The following is a 14,985-nucleotide window of genomic DNA, read 5'->3' on the forward strand; positions in this document are numbered from 1 at the left end:
CGGAGTCAGCCGTGTGGCCATTTGAGGTGAGGGAGGGGATGGAGGGGGAACAAACACCAGAAACAGATTTGACCAGACGCCACCAGGATTTGGAAGAGGGAGACAGATAAGAGAGTTCGGTCCTGAGAACGGAGAGATATTGTTTCCTGGCTCTCCTGAGGGTGGACACACACTTGTTTCGGGCTTTGTGAAAGGAAATGAGATTTCCTTCCGTTGGATTTGCTTTCCAGGAGACGAAAGCAAGTTGTTTCTGGGCAATAGCCTCATCACAAGATTCCGTGTACCATGGACGGGAGGAAGGGTATGACAACTGAAGACGAGATGGGATAAATCTGTGCATGAGAGAGAGCAATTTACTTTGGAAGAATTCCCAGGATGAGTTGATGTCGGAGGCGGTAGAGATGGAAGACCAGTCCAGATGATTGATGGCTGCTTGAAGACCGTGCCAGTTGGCCTGAGTGAAATGCCAGACTCATCGACGCTGAGGAGGCTCTCTGAGAATGGTCAGAGAGATGTCCACTTTAACAAGCACATGATCAGAAGAGCTGATTGGAGCAGAAGAAGAGCAGTAGACATTTTCAGGGAAGTTAGTCATAACCAAGTCCAGAAGAGAAGATGCTCCGTTGACTGAGATCCGGGTCGGGAAATTGACAGATTGTGTCAGTCCCAGTGAGTCACAGAAGTCCTTTGCTGAAGAGCCATGGCTGGTGAGAGAGGTACCCACACCCAGCCAACTGGCATGGTGACAGTTGAAATCACCACATATGAGGAAGAGAGAGTTGGGATGGGTAGATAGAAGTTGGTCCATATTATCAGACAGCGAGATGTAGATGGAGTCATCACTGTTTGGTGGACGGTACAACACACATATGAACAAAAGGTGGGAGCGAAGGGGAAGCCGTAGCCAAATGTATTCCTGGGGGTGAGGTGGAGAGAGGGCAGTGCAGGGCGAGTGAGGAAGAGAGTTTTTTATAAAGATAGCAACCCCACCTCCAGGACGAGGCTCAGGTCTATCATACCGGAGGAGGGAGTAACCTGGGAGAGATACCAAGGAATCAGAGACATCATGAAGGAGGAAAGTTTCTGTTAAGCAGATCACGTCTGGTTTGTCAGACGCAACCTGTATGGAGAGATCAGACAAGTTTGAGCGAAGGCCCCAGATGTTTGATGTCTATACTGTTAAGGAAGAGAAAGGGGGAACATCGGATACAGAACAGCAACACTGGACTGGCTTCAGAACAAGAACGTGAAAATCCTTGAGTGGCCCAGCTAAAGCCCAAACACTGAATCCTATTGAGAATCTGTGGAAAGACTTGAAGATTGCTGTTCACAGATATTCCCCATCCAACTTGACAGAGCTTGAGCAAATCTTCAAGGAAGAATGGGAGAAACTCCCCAATTCCAGATGTGCAAAGCTGATACATTCATACGCTAGAAGACTTGAAGCTGTAATCGCTGAGATCAGTGACCAAAAATTTTAGATTTAAGCCATTTTAAATTCAGGCTGTAACTCAACAAAATGTGAAAAACTCAAGGGCTGTGAATACTTTCTGAAGGCACTGTATATAACAAAATTAAATCGAGGCAAAATAACCAGGTACAATTTCTTTAAAAACAAAAGAGGGAAAAGCAAGTTATGCAGGAATGTAAAATGCTATACCAGCACTCACAGAGTGGGTGCTACTAACAAAGCAAGTGTCTTTCAGCTGCAGCTTCCATGGCTTTACAGCCATGCAACTTGTCCTGACACAAGTGTCTTGTAGCAAAAGAAAGTCAACTTTTTCTCCTTTAAGTAGTTGCATGAATGAATGAATGAATGATCTTTTTTTTTTTAAGGCCATTTTTCCCCGCTAGAGCGGGGGTTAGCCTTGCGGGCCCCATGACAATCATGGTTCCCTGATTGAGGCAATGTTTTTATGGCCGGATGCCCTTCCTGACGCCAACCCTTGGTCACACTCTTTGATGCCTTCCTGACGCCAACCCTTGGTCACACTCTTTGATGCGCAGGGATACAGTGTGCCTATTCTGAATCGGGGTACACACCGTGATCGTTCATCCCAGCAAGCTGGTACTCAATTTGCCGACCTCTGAAGGATGACAGGCAGAGTCAACCCCCCTGGCGTTAATTCAGCGATCGACCGGGATTCGAACCCAGGATCCTAGGATCCCAAGCCGGCACCCTAACCGCTAAGCCAACGCCAAGCAGTTGCATGGTTCCATGATAATTGTGTTGAACCTCTCAAAACCCTCCAGAGAACGTATTCTCCCATAAGAATCTTCTTCCTCTTTTTCTTGTACTCTCGTTTTTCGCGTTCAAGCCTTGGGAGTTGATTGGTTGTTCCTGGTTTTGGACCACGCCCAGCTATCAGAACGTTTGCTAGATGAACGTCAGTATCTGAGGAACAAGCTTGGCGAATTAATTCTGCCTGCACTGTCTATTCATGGAGAAAATGATGAATGTAAATAGTAAAGCCACTAGAAATGCATGCCCATATTAAGGTGTATAAATCAGCTTAATACGTCCTTCCATGGCATGGCATTGTAATCACAAAAATGACAACATTGTAACAAAGCATATACTAATTATGAGGGGAAGTGGGAGCGGAAGTGCAGTGGAGGGCTGCAGCGGCACTAGAGGGGTGTGAGGGGTGGGGGGGGGGCGGGGGGTGCACGGTTGGGGAGGTATCGGGTGGAGCGAAGCTGGGAGGGTGTGGGGCAGGTGCGAAGCCGGGAGGGGAAGGTGCAAGGGCAAAATGGTGTCATCGTAATTAGGGATACGACAGAACCATATTTTGTCAATTTGGTTACAATTTTTTTGTTTTCTTTACAATTTTCAAATTTACAATTTGGTTACAATTTTTTTTTTGTTACACATTTTTTGTTTGTGTGGGGTAAGGTTTTCATAATGAAAACCTCTTTACAAATGGTTTTAAAAGAACACCTTACCCCATGCAGTCTTGAGAAGAAGGGCATGGGATAGGTCGTTTGAACTCTTGCTTTGCATTTGTGGGCACGACCTATAGTAGGTTTGTTCATGAACTTTGAATAACAGGCGCCATGTCAACCATACAAAGCCGATTGGTCAAACGGAACAGTCCAGCGCTAAACCTTTTGTCAACTCCACCCTCAGAGCATGCAGCAAATTTTATTGGTCGAGGCGGCGGCTGAGTACGACTAAACTGAAGGTTTATCAAAGTGCAAAGAAGACTATTTGTGTGATGAGATTCCATACGCTTTACCAAAATCAGAGCCAATATGCTGCTAAATTGCAGGTTCTTGTTCTGCTGCATGTTCTATAGTGTTCAAAATATTAAATTCAATTGAAATTAAGAAGCTCCTCGATCATAGACTGACGTCTGTCAGAATGACAGACAGAGTGAACCAATTGCTTAACCCCACTTTGCACTACGCACATGGGGTAGCAACTCGTTTGGTCATGCGCAAATAACATTCTCGCAGACTAACCTGTGCTTTTGGGTTGGCACTTCAAACGAAGCACAACGCTATCTTTGACTGGCGATGACTCTTCAATGGCCAGAAATATTAATATTGCAAGTGCTACACAATAAATCTTGTATATTGAGAGTTTAACAACAAATGCTTTCCTGGGAAGGATAAAGTAACTTTCAGGCCACTTTGTAATTACACACAACAATATACCAGCAGGACTATGGCTCAAGGCAAATAGAGCCTACAGACCACATGAAGATGGTCTTGTCTCATTCTCTCCATCCCAGGGGAAAGCAAGGAAGAAAGGGGAAAGGGAAGTTGGAAACATAAAAACTTGAAAAGCATGGTGGACTGGGGGATGGGGGAAAATTGGGGAAGGGGTAGCGGGGCTCAGCAAACAATGCAGAGTTACCACACACATACATACACAGCCCCCATGACACCACACCTAACCACCGACTCTGACCGCGTGGGAAGGGAGAGGGAGAGGGATATATGAGAGAGAGAGAGAGAGAGAGAGAGAGAGAGAGAGAGAGAGAGAGAGAGAGAGAGAGAGAGAGAGAAGAGAAAGAGAAAGAGAAAGAAAAAAAGAGAGAAAAAAGAAGAGAAGAGAAGAGAGACGAAGAGAGACAAGGAGGGAGGGATGAGAGGGATGAGAGAAAGCAGAGAGAGAAATGGTTGCAAGACCTGGTGTGCAAACGACTCAGCTGGGGGTTCAGCGCAGCAGCTAGAACCAACTCGGTTTGTTATTGGGGAAGGAAAATAGGCATCTGTTAAAGACTGATGACCAGCGGTTCTCTGTTGGGCCGTCACAATTACAAGTCTGTTTCCCGTTTGTGTCCGCCATTGCAGCGTGTTTTGTGAAATGCCAGCGGGAAAGGAAAGGACGCTGATGCCATTTTTGGCCTGCCAATCCTTGAAGTGTTTTTTGACTGATGTGTACGTAGCGCAAAATCTTTTCATCCTGCTTAAAGATATCAACATCCCTCAATGGTCTTTCCACCGCCTCCTGCTGATTTTATGTTGTTTTTTGTTTTCCGATTTTTTGAAGATTTTTGTTTTTAAATTTTTGTGGATGCTCTAAAGCTCCTGCAAAAGCTTGTACATAAATCACATGACATGCAGTACGACTCTTTTTCCAGCATGATGAGCCATTGCATTGGCTCAGATGTAATATGCTAAACAGGCCCAACCAAGGTTTGCGATGAAATGCATATTTTAAAACCATTCACTTTTTTCCATTGTTTTTTTTTTAACAGGATAAACTTTAAATGAATGTTAATGTTGTTGTGGCCCTCAGCCGAAGATTCTCTTTACCTGTTACACAGATAAAGATGAAATTTGGAACTTACTATATAAACCTATTTTATCTGTTTGTTAATTTACCTGTATGCATTTTACCTATTTGATCTGAGGATACCCTCTTTTGCGAGTATCCTCTTGCAAAAAAGAGGGTATATTTGTGATATTCCCTCTTTTGTGCCTCTCCAAGTCTGGGAGGTCCCTGTTTCAAACCCTGGCAGTCATACAGAAGACTTTAAAATGGGTCGTGCTGGTTCCTTGCTTGATGCTCAGCATATAAAAGGATAGAGCATGGACAAACAATGCTGGGAAGGCAATGGCAAACCACCCAGTGTAACCCCAGCCAAGAAACTGCTTCAGAAGACCCGACACTCTGTAAAGAGCACGGTACAACAAATCAAATAACCCTCTTTTGCCCCAACAAAGGGTTAATGCCCGAAATATCGGCTATTCCTCTCTTCCCACGGCAGCTAGCACACACCGACGATCGACAAGATGTTGATTCCATCCACCTGTCCTCCGACTAGACTTATCTGTGTGTTGCAATGTGTAGGCCCCAAAGCTATTCTTAGGAGCACCCATTGTTAATGTACCAAATTACTCCAGTACTTCTTTACGACAGCTTCTCCAACACTTTATTAGTGCCTGCGTTTTTTCTAATGGTTTTCATTTTGATTTAATCGGTCATTTCAATTGCTTTAATTTTGTTCAGTTGAAACGGTTGTTTCATTTCTGTGACAATATAAGGAAATGATATCAGCATTCTGTCCTCAACCCATTCCGCATTCCTCAACCCAAAAGAAGGCCGCATTCCAGTGGATTGGGAACTGAGTACCCTCGTCCCTCTCTACAAGGGGAAAGGTGACCCTCTGGAGTGTGGGTCGTATAGAGTGATAAAGTTATTAGAGCATGGAATGAAGGTATTGGAAAGGGTGTTGGAGAGGAGGATAAGGAAGAAAGTGAAGATCGACGAAGTGTAGTTTGGATTTATGCCAGGAAGAGGGACGACAGACACACTTTTTATTGTAAGGCAGTTGCAGGAGAAGTACATGGAGAAGAGGAAGAAGTTGTTTCTTGGGTTTGTTGATCTGGAGAAAGCATTCAATAGGGTTCCACACGAATTAGTGACATGGGCATTGAGGAAGTTAGGAGTGGAGGAATGATTGATCAGAGTAGTGATGGCAATGTACAAAAGAGCGCGCACAGCTGTAAGGACGAAGGACGGGAACAGTGGTGAGTTTGAGGTGAAGGTGGGAGTGCATCAGGGGTCGGTACTAAGTCCAATACTATTTGTAGCTGTGATGGAGGTGCTGGCTCGGAACGTAAAGGAGGGTTTACCGTGGGAGTTGTATGCAGATGATCTGGTGTTGATTGCAAAAAGTATGGATGGCCTGAAGGAGAAGATGAACAAGTGGAAGGAATGTATGGAGACAAAAGGTCTGAAGGTGAATATCAGAAAGACAAAGGTGATGGCAAGTGGTAAAGCATGTGGTGAGGTGGAAAGAACTGGGAAGTGGCCATGTGATGTGTGCAGGCAGGGTGTCGGAGTGAACTGCATTAAATGTACAATGTGCGCTGAGTGGGTTCATCAAAAATGTAGTGGACTGAGAGGGTCATTAACCAGTGTGGCAGCTACATTCAACTGTAAGGTGTGCACAGAGGTAGCTGCAGATGGAGGAAATGTTGAGTTGGTCTTGGAGACGGTGTGAAGCTGGAAGGTGTGAAAACATTTTGCAACATAGGAGACATGCTGAATGGAGAAGGTGGATCAGACTTGGCAACAGTTGCTTGAGTGAGATGTGCATGGAAGAAGTTTCGGGAACTGAGTGGAGTGTTGACGAGGAGGGGAGTGTCGTTGAAGCTGAAGGGAAAGGTTTATGCTGCATGTGTGAGAAGTGTAATTATTTATGGGAGCAAGACATGGGTAATGAATGTAGAGCGGCAACGAAGGCTGGAAAGGGTGGAAATGTGAATGGTTCGGTGGATGTGTGGAGTATCGTTCAGAGAGAGGAAGAGAGAGGAAGATTTGGTCATGTGTTGAGGAAGGATGAAAGTGACTAGTTGAGAAGAGTGATGGAAATAAATGTGGAAGGAAGTAGAGGACGGGGAAGACCGAGAAAGACTTGGCTAAAGATGGTGGAAGAAGAAATGCGGGCAAGGGGGTTAACAAGGGGAGATGTAGAAAATAGGGCAAAATGGAGAAGATTGTCATGGGGCCCGCAAGGCTAACCCCTGCTCCAGCAAGGAAAATGGCCTTAAAATGCTTGTTGTTGTTGTTGTTGTCCTCGACCCAGCTGTCTTCTGGCCAACCCCAAAACGTTTTTCATACGTGAATTGAATCTTGTTCATCGGTAATTTTGCAAATCTTTGATCGTCGCACATTGGTCAGGTCGTATGCAAAGAAAATTCCCTTTTTTGGTGTCAGTAATTGTACCAACCTTTGAAAGATTTTTCTTTCTTTCGCTACATCACTGCTCATTGAACAAGAACTTGGAACTCGTGTTGATCCAGAAAGCTAACGTCGATCTGCGTTGGCGGATGGATAGAACAATTAATGGATGACATCAACAGGACGTTGATCGAACTATATGCTAACCGTGCCGTGGGAAGCAAGAAGTTGACTTTACGGCTGTTAACCATTTGTTGAGGTGAGAGGGTGATGCCTGAAAGCTCTTTTGCTCCAAAGAACGGTTAATGTCCCAAACATCAGCTTCTCCTTTCTTCCTACCGTGGTTAGAATACGTCGAGCAACATTCTTTTTTTTTCTTTTCTTTTTTTTGTAGACAAGATGAAGGCTCGTGTAGGAGCTAACATTAATCACAAAAAAACAAACGGACACATAAAACATATAATAAAGGGAGCGGGAGACAAGATTGGGAGAGAGGGAGAAGCACACAAGTACAACATTTGAGGGCAGGGACATTGGGAGATCTGTGGGAGGGAGGGAGCTTGGGGGGTGGAGGCATGGGAAAGGGGGTGGGGGAGGGGTGGGAGAGGTATAAAAGACATGGACACTGCTGGGACTTCCAGAAAAGAAGTCGATATTTCAAAAATGTGGATCTGGGGTGAATTAACGGGGGTAAAAAAGATCAAGGTTTTGGATGGGGGAAGATAAGAGATGGTGGTGAACAGCTGTTTTGAAGACCTGGAGGGAGGAGTGGGATTGAAGAGAGTGAGGGAGTTTGTTCCAGTTTAATTCTGTTGATTCCTTCCATTATTTAAAGATGAATTTGCTCTGTCGGGTTCAAAGATGCAAGTTGTTTGCATTAAAGTTTCATAGAGTCGTCAGCAAGTGGCGGTTTCTTTATTTTTGCCCTGAGATTGAATTACCCGCAACCATCCGTTAAGAGGTTTTCATTATTATTCTCACCACGGCACTTTTTATTGATTGTTGCAGCTTGTTTCTTTTTTTAACGGTTGATTCCATCGAGTTATTTAAAGCAAATACAACTGCGAAGGCCCCTTTGAGGTCAAATCAGGACGGTGGTGATATGAAGGCTGAAAGAAGCGTCTCACTGCTTGAGAAGATACTATACATCATCATTTACCGTAGAATTGCAGACTTGGGACACACAGAGCCAATGGACTGCTTCCCTCTACTGGTGTGCGTCTTAAAGCAGCCCCTCTTCATCACCTTCTCATTTACACAAAGCAGGAAGTGCAATTTAAATTCGATCCACAGCCCATGTGCCCATGAAATGCACTCTTTTTGTACAGTACGCTTTCCGTGTTTGGGTTCACTTGATCGCAGCAGTTGGTACAAGTGAAGCTGGCAAGCAGCATAACACACTATCGTCAGGCCGGGGGTTTCAAAGCAGTGAGTTTGGGTTAATTGGAGGAAGCCGAGCGGTGTGTTCATTAGCCCTTCCACTCTTGTATTTCTTTCTTCATCCCCTCCCCTCTTAGTAAGGGCATTTTATGAGATATTTCACAAATCTGTTAACTAAATTGTTACCAAAAAATTTCTTAGCCAATATGTTTGTAAAGGTGTGTAATAACATCTGTTAAAATGTTGAAGTTCAACTCCCGTGGGAAACCCAGAAAAAAAGCTGTTGAATTCGGGTACCGAAAAATTATTTTCGAGAATTTTTATTTTTTTAAATTGGCCCTTAAGTAACTTATGAGGGGTCAAATAAGAGTTTTTCATGATTCTGAGTTGATTGTTAACATTTATATTTTCACTTTTACATTTACACACAAAGTAGCTTTTATTTCACATACATATATAATACTCAAGAGTTATTTCTCATTCACAATGTCAGAAGTTTCAACAGTCATTGTCTATGTCTTCTTCAGACTCAACAACATCATGACTGCAGTTTCTGCATGTAATGCCATTACAGACTCCACAGGCCGAGATGCACGTGACCCCATTCTTCTTGCAGCTGCATCGCCGGTTGCTGCAATCTCCATGACAATTACAGCTCGTGAACTGCAATAGCTCCTCAGGAGCCGTGGGGTCCAGTGTTGGAACTGGCTCATACCCATGCACACCTATTGTCCATCCATAGTCACTGGGGTTCAGAGACATGCTCTGTAGAAGGATCCAGTCCCGGGTCTGCAGGTAGATCGATCCAAATCGGAAGATCAAAGGTCACTATAGCGACCCCAGCGCGCCATATGCACTCTTTCAGAGTGGTGAAGATGGTGTTGAGGTCATTAGGGTCTCCTTCAATAACTGGGAGGAACTCGATCTGTGTGCTCTGCTTTGCATCATTAGCATGGATTCTCTTCATCCAGCCATTCCAGTTGGAGTGTGGGAACTCAGGATCGTTGGCTTTGATCACCCACCCCACTGCCCAGAGTGTGTCACCTGGAGTGAGGAGTGGCTGATCATGAGCCAGGGAGGAGGAAAGCTCAGCGAGGGGGAGAAACATGATCGCGTTCGTTCCTATCTGTTTCCTGTTCGTAAATGGAATAATCTTTACTTCAGTTCCTCTCAGGATCTTAGCTTTGTCGAGTGCCTTCAACTTCACCCGGGGGAAAGCTGCTGTTGTCTGTGGATCTGGCAAAGGTGGTGCTGGAGAGGTGACTTCGATCCAACCCATTGAGTGAAAGGGAGTGTTTCCGTGAATAGAGACAATGTTTAAATCTATATTGTCTCCAACAAACTGAGTGACTGCATTGTTTGTTTCCCCAACCTCCATAAAGACCACCTGATCATTACTTGACAATTCACTTTCACTGGCTGGCACTTTGGCTGTCATCACTGATTGATCCTCAAGCGCAGCATCAACCGCAACCTCTTCATTGATCTGTTCATCGGTTTCCTCCACAATGGTGTCAAGAGTGCCAGAAGTATCTGGAACATCATCTCCACTCCTACTATTAAGGAAGCAGTATTTGTAGTTTTGTGTCTCAGTGTATCCCAGCCGGTGGAACTTGTTGAGCATCCATTTTGACCCAAATCTATGATCAAGTTGTATGGCAAGCCCCATTTGGTGTGGCAATACTCCAGACCGAGGTCGACAGGCCTTAATAAAATTCTGCCCCCAAACGGCAACTCTTTCATCTGTCTTGACAATCGGTCTCAAGAACATCTGAAGGCTTGCAGGAACAAGTGTCAGCTGACTATCGATGTCAGTCATACTGTGTGTGGTGGGGTATGACTTTGGACCTAAATCAATCAAGGCAATATCATTGGATATGAACTTGAGTGCCGTCTTTATGATCTGAGTCTTCTCATCTCCATGGTCAAGATTAGCATGATGCGCTTGCAGAATATTGTCGGTGCCATCTTTGAGACAGAGTACATCTGCCCTTTTTTCCTGTGTTGTGAAATACAAGGTGTCTTCGTATTTCTCTAGAAGTTTTATCTTTAGCCAATGCTTTGAATAAGAAAGGCTCTTCTCTGGTGACTGATCAAACTCCTGCAGCTTTTCATGGACTTGGTCCATGTTCATTACCCCATGCTCTAATTCTGAGTCTAACCATTCGCAGAATTCAATAAAAACTGCCTCTCGCTCCTCATCAATACTCCTCTGTCCTCTCTTCCTTTTTCCTTCCTCATCAGTCTTGGACAAACTGTCACCTCTCGCAAACATAAGTTTGCATCGCAAATGGTACAGTGTTTCTTCTGCTACCAAGTCGTTGATCCCTTCCAGGCGTCCAGTGACTTCAGTGCCCCAGTCATCCCCGCGACTCCGTGCTGTCTTCAGCAAGCTTGCCTTCAGTGTATCTGCAGTCAAATTATCTGGCACTCTGTATTTCTTTCTAGCTTGTGCTGGATTATTTTTGTAGAGCTGGGCTGGTTGGTTGCAAAGAATGCATACATCCTTATACAGGAGGTCAACTGACTGTGATCTTCGAGAACTGCAGCCAGTTGATGAACTGAACTCACAAGTAGTGCGTCTTCTCTTCAACTTTGATGACTCTTTCTCTGCCTTTGATGCTTGAGCTGACTTCTTGGTGGTTGCAACAAAGTTGTTGTACAGATCATTTTTACACTTCTGGTGGTACCTCAGTTTTCCTTCCTTTTGAGCCTCCTTCATACGTTCCACAACAGTAACGTTTTCGACAGTTTCTGCTTGTTTCAATAAAGTTGAGTATCCCTTTGGAGTTGCCTGTATGAGCCTTTCAGCTGGTGTATCCGAGCGTGCACAGATGAAGCAATTGAGCACAGGTGGAGTAACGTCTTCATCCATATTGCTAGACTCCATGTCCTGCAAAGTAGAAAATGAGATATATTTAGAAATTATTTTTCCACAAAGGAGTGTCTGTGGTGAAATATAAATGTTAACAATCAACTCAGAATCATGAAAAACCCTTATTTGACCCCTCATAAGTTACTTAAGGGCCGATTTAAAAAAATAAAAATTCTCGAAAATAATTTTTCGGTACCCGAATTCAACAGCTTTTTTTCTGGGTTTCCCACCGGAGTTGACCTTCAACATTTTAACACATGTTATTACACACCTTTACAAACATATTGGTGAAGAAATTTTTTGGTAACAATTTAGTTAACAGATTTTCATATGTTTCCCTTACTATCTCCAGACATAATCTCCTCACCCTCCCTCAAATGCAAGACATTTTCCCTTTCATACCTCTCTCAAAATGCATCGACTTGTGTGCCTCAGAACCTGCTTTTAGCTTTACCTCTAAATGTTTGTCAACCCCCGACTCTGACTCTGCTACTGGACTGGACAGCATCAGCTTATGTGTCCTAAAAACCTGCTTTTCAATCCTCTCCCTGCCCTTTTCATCCTATCACTTGTCCGAGGTCATCTTCCATCTGCATGGAAATTAGCCAACATCGCTGCATTACATAAAAAGGTGCAAATACTGATCCCCTTAACTAAAGACCAATCGGCTTACTTCCAATCATCAGCAAGGTCATGGAATCCATCATCACAGTTGGTATGAAATCCTTCCTTTGCTCCAATAACCTCCTCTCAGATCATCAATTTGGATTCATACCAGGTGACCCCACCTTGGACACGCTGCTTCCACTCAACCAAGATTGCATGGAGGCCCTTAATGGCAGACATGAGACCAGGGCCATCTCTCTGGACATATATCATGCATTTGTTCCAGTCTGGCATCCCGCCTTGCTCTCCAACCCCTTTGCCTATCACATCGATAGGTATATACAGTGCCCTCCATAAGTATTGGAACAGTGAAGTAAAATTTGTTAGAATTACTATATACTCAAGAAATTTGGATTTCACATCAAAATAACCTTTCATTTATTGGTATTTGAATAGATATATGTTTTACCATTGTAGAACAATAGCACTATTTATGTTCAGTCCCCCCCATTTTAGGTAAGCTGGGCTGAGGTATAAAAACCTCATCTCTTTGTTTAGGCGGTGTATTGCGAGCAAATCCAGGGTGTTTAAAAAAAATGTGGACTATTTGAGCAGCCTGATATTCTGTTGTTTCTGATGCTATGACCTTCTCTCTTGCAGGTTATGGTGGTGGTGGTATGCCATTTTTAACAAGTAGTCAGTTGGACTCGACGTCAACTATGGTGTTCACAGTGGAACAAAAAGTGACAATCGTGACTTTGTGGTTTTGAGACAAAATCCTAGGTGCAGGTATGCTGATGATACCGTCAGTATGACAATGTTCACACCTGTAATAGACCTTCCAATTGGAGCATTCAGTGGTTTGTGGAACACTTCCAAGCACATGGAAGCGTTAAAAATCAAAATAAAGGCAACAATGGCCACACAGGAAGTGTTACCAAGGACCAAGGGAACATTGATCTTGTGAGAGATTCTGCTATCGAAAGTCCTAAGAAATCCCAGCGTCGGCATTCCTGAGAACTGGAGATCTCAGTCTCATCTGTGTGGTGCATTCTCACTCCTGAACTCAAGGTCTACCCCTACAACATATCTGGAAGGCATAAACTAACTCTGAATGACATGGCAAGACGAGTAACAATGTACAATTGGTTCAGTGACCGAATGGAAAAGTACCCAAATTGAATCAACACCTTGTGGTTCAGAGATGAAGCACACTTCCCTTTGAATGGGGCTATCAACAATCCCAACAACATCTTCTGGGGTGATAAGCCTCCTGAGTAGGTGTCTGAGATGTCTCCCAAGGGCCCCAAGTCCACTTGCTTCTATGCTTTGAATGCCAGATGGAGTATACTGGGACCGTATTTGTTCTAGGACGCCATTGGTAAGACTGTGACGGTCAACGTTGAGCGGTACCATGAGGTCTTACGCTGATTCCACACTGACCTCGCTCAAGTACTGTATCCAAACCAACTTGGACTTGCTTGGTTCATGCAAGATGGTGCCCCACTGTACACTGCAGGTGAAACATGGACTTGCTCCACCAGCTGTTTGGAAATCGTGTTATCAACCTGGGCACAGGGCATGAGTGGGCGCCCCACAGCCTGGATTTAAATCCATTGGATTTTTTTTATTTTGGGGTGCTGCCAACAGTCAAGTTTATGCCAGCAAACCTTGAACCCTGGCTGTCCTGAAGCAGGAGGTGGAGGATTGCCTCAGCATACCACTCCAGCCACTTACAGATGAGTTGTGGAGAATTGCGGAGTCAGGATCAAAGCCTGTTTGAACAGAGGCGGAGCACACATTGAAAATGTCAATTACAAGCAGTATATTGAGTGATTTGAAAATGGCGTGGTGTATGCTTTCCATCAATGCATCACTAATGTTGCTCCCTTTTGTAATTTTTCTCCCTTTTGTAATTTTTCTCCAATAATACATTCAAATAGTCCACGTTTTCGAAGCACCCTGTATGCCTGAGGTCTGAGACCTATCGCCTTCACAAGACTCTATCACCGCTTTATCGGCTGAAATATTTTGATATTTGATGATCATATTAACAGACGTTTTGGTTGTTATACACTGAATGGAAAAGTTATAAGGCATGGCAATTGTGAATACGAGACTTACGAATAACGCCTTTATACCATAGCACCAAAATGGCAGACGTTTGATATTCCTAATTAATGTTGTGGGTGGGTTCAGGCCAGATGCCCAGCCAATTGGTTTTGACTGGAAGGCTTCAGATACACGCAGACAGCTTCATTGCGTTTTTAATATATAGGATTAGGTTGTTTGAGAAGAGGAAGGGCTTTGTGTCAACTGCTATGGTTCATTTCATTATGTCACCTAATATTGGGAGTCGACTGACTGATTTTGCATGTATCCATTTTTGTACCAGTCTTATCTGGGAGTGATGTTGGCTTTTTTTAATGGAACTAGTTCTAATGGTAGGCGTTCGAAGTATAAGGACAGCCTGAAGAGCGCAGACAGATGAGAGGCGATAGCAGCATTGCAGGATTTGAGAATGCAAGCTTTTCCCCTCTGGGCCCATCTCCGAGGCCTAACATAAAAGTGTGAATCATGCCCTATAAAGATGAGTCAATGCTGTTCAGAAGTTTTTCTCCATTCTTGGTCAAAAAGGTTCAGTGTCCAGGAGGTGGTTGGGTTAGTGTTTAGTGGGGACAGAGAGATATGGGATGGGTTGCACATATTTGGTTTAGAAGCACACAACATGTTGAGGCATTCAGTCCTAACCTTAGTGGAGTCAGCTGCGATACTTGAGTTAAGTGAAGGGTTGGAAGAGGAGCAGACACCAGAGAGAGAAACAAAGGTGCCACCAATAATTTGAAGAGGGAGACAGCAGGGGCGGATCCAGGAATTTCAAGACGGGGGGGGGGGGGGGTGCATGAAACTATAGCGCTGGGGGGGGGGGGGTAAACGGGGGGTCTGGGGGTCAACCCCCAGGACATTTTTAAAAATTGATCAT

At 44.2% G+C, this 14,985-nt stretch overlaps 2 protein-coding genes across 3 annotated transcripts in view; one reads left to right on the forward strand and one right to left on the reverse strand.

Moving 5' to 3' along the window:
- MAP2K5 (mitogen-activated protein kinase kinase 5) overlaps positions 1–14,985 on the forward strand; it is a 395,167-nt gene that overhangs the window by 113,009 nt on the left and 267,173 nt on the right. The window lies entirely within an intron of this gene.
- The window catches only part of LOC144890681 (uncharacterized), a 58,134-nt gene continuing 52,001 nt past the window's right edge, over positions 8,853–14,985 (reverse strand). The window contains exon 4 of the mRNA XM_078771934.1: positions 8,853–11,414. Coding sequence (XP_078628060.1) covers positions 9,264–11,414 — 2,151 coding nt within the window. The 3' untranslated portion in view covers positions 8,853–9,263. The remainder of the gene's footprint in view (positions 11,415–14,985) is intronic.

This window comes from Myxine glutinosa, chromosome 2 (assembly GCF_964187855.1).
Source record: "Myxine glutinosa chromosome 2, kmMyxGlut1.1, whole genome shotgun sequence".
NCBI lineage: Eukaryota > Metazoa > Chordata > Myxini > Myxiniformes > Myxinidae > Myxine > Myxine glutinosa.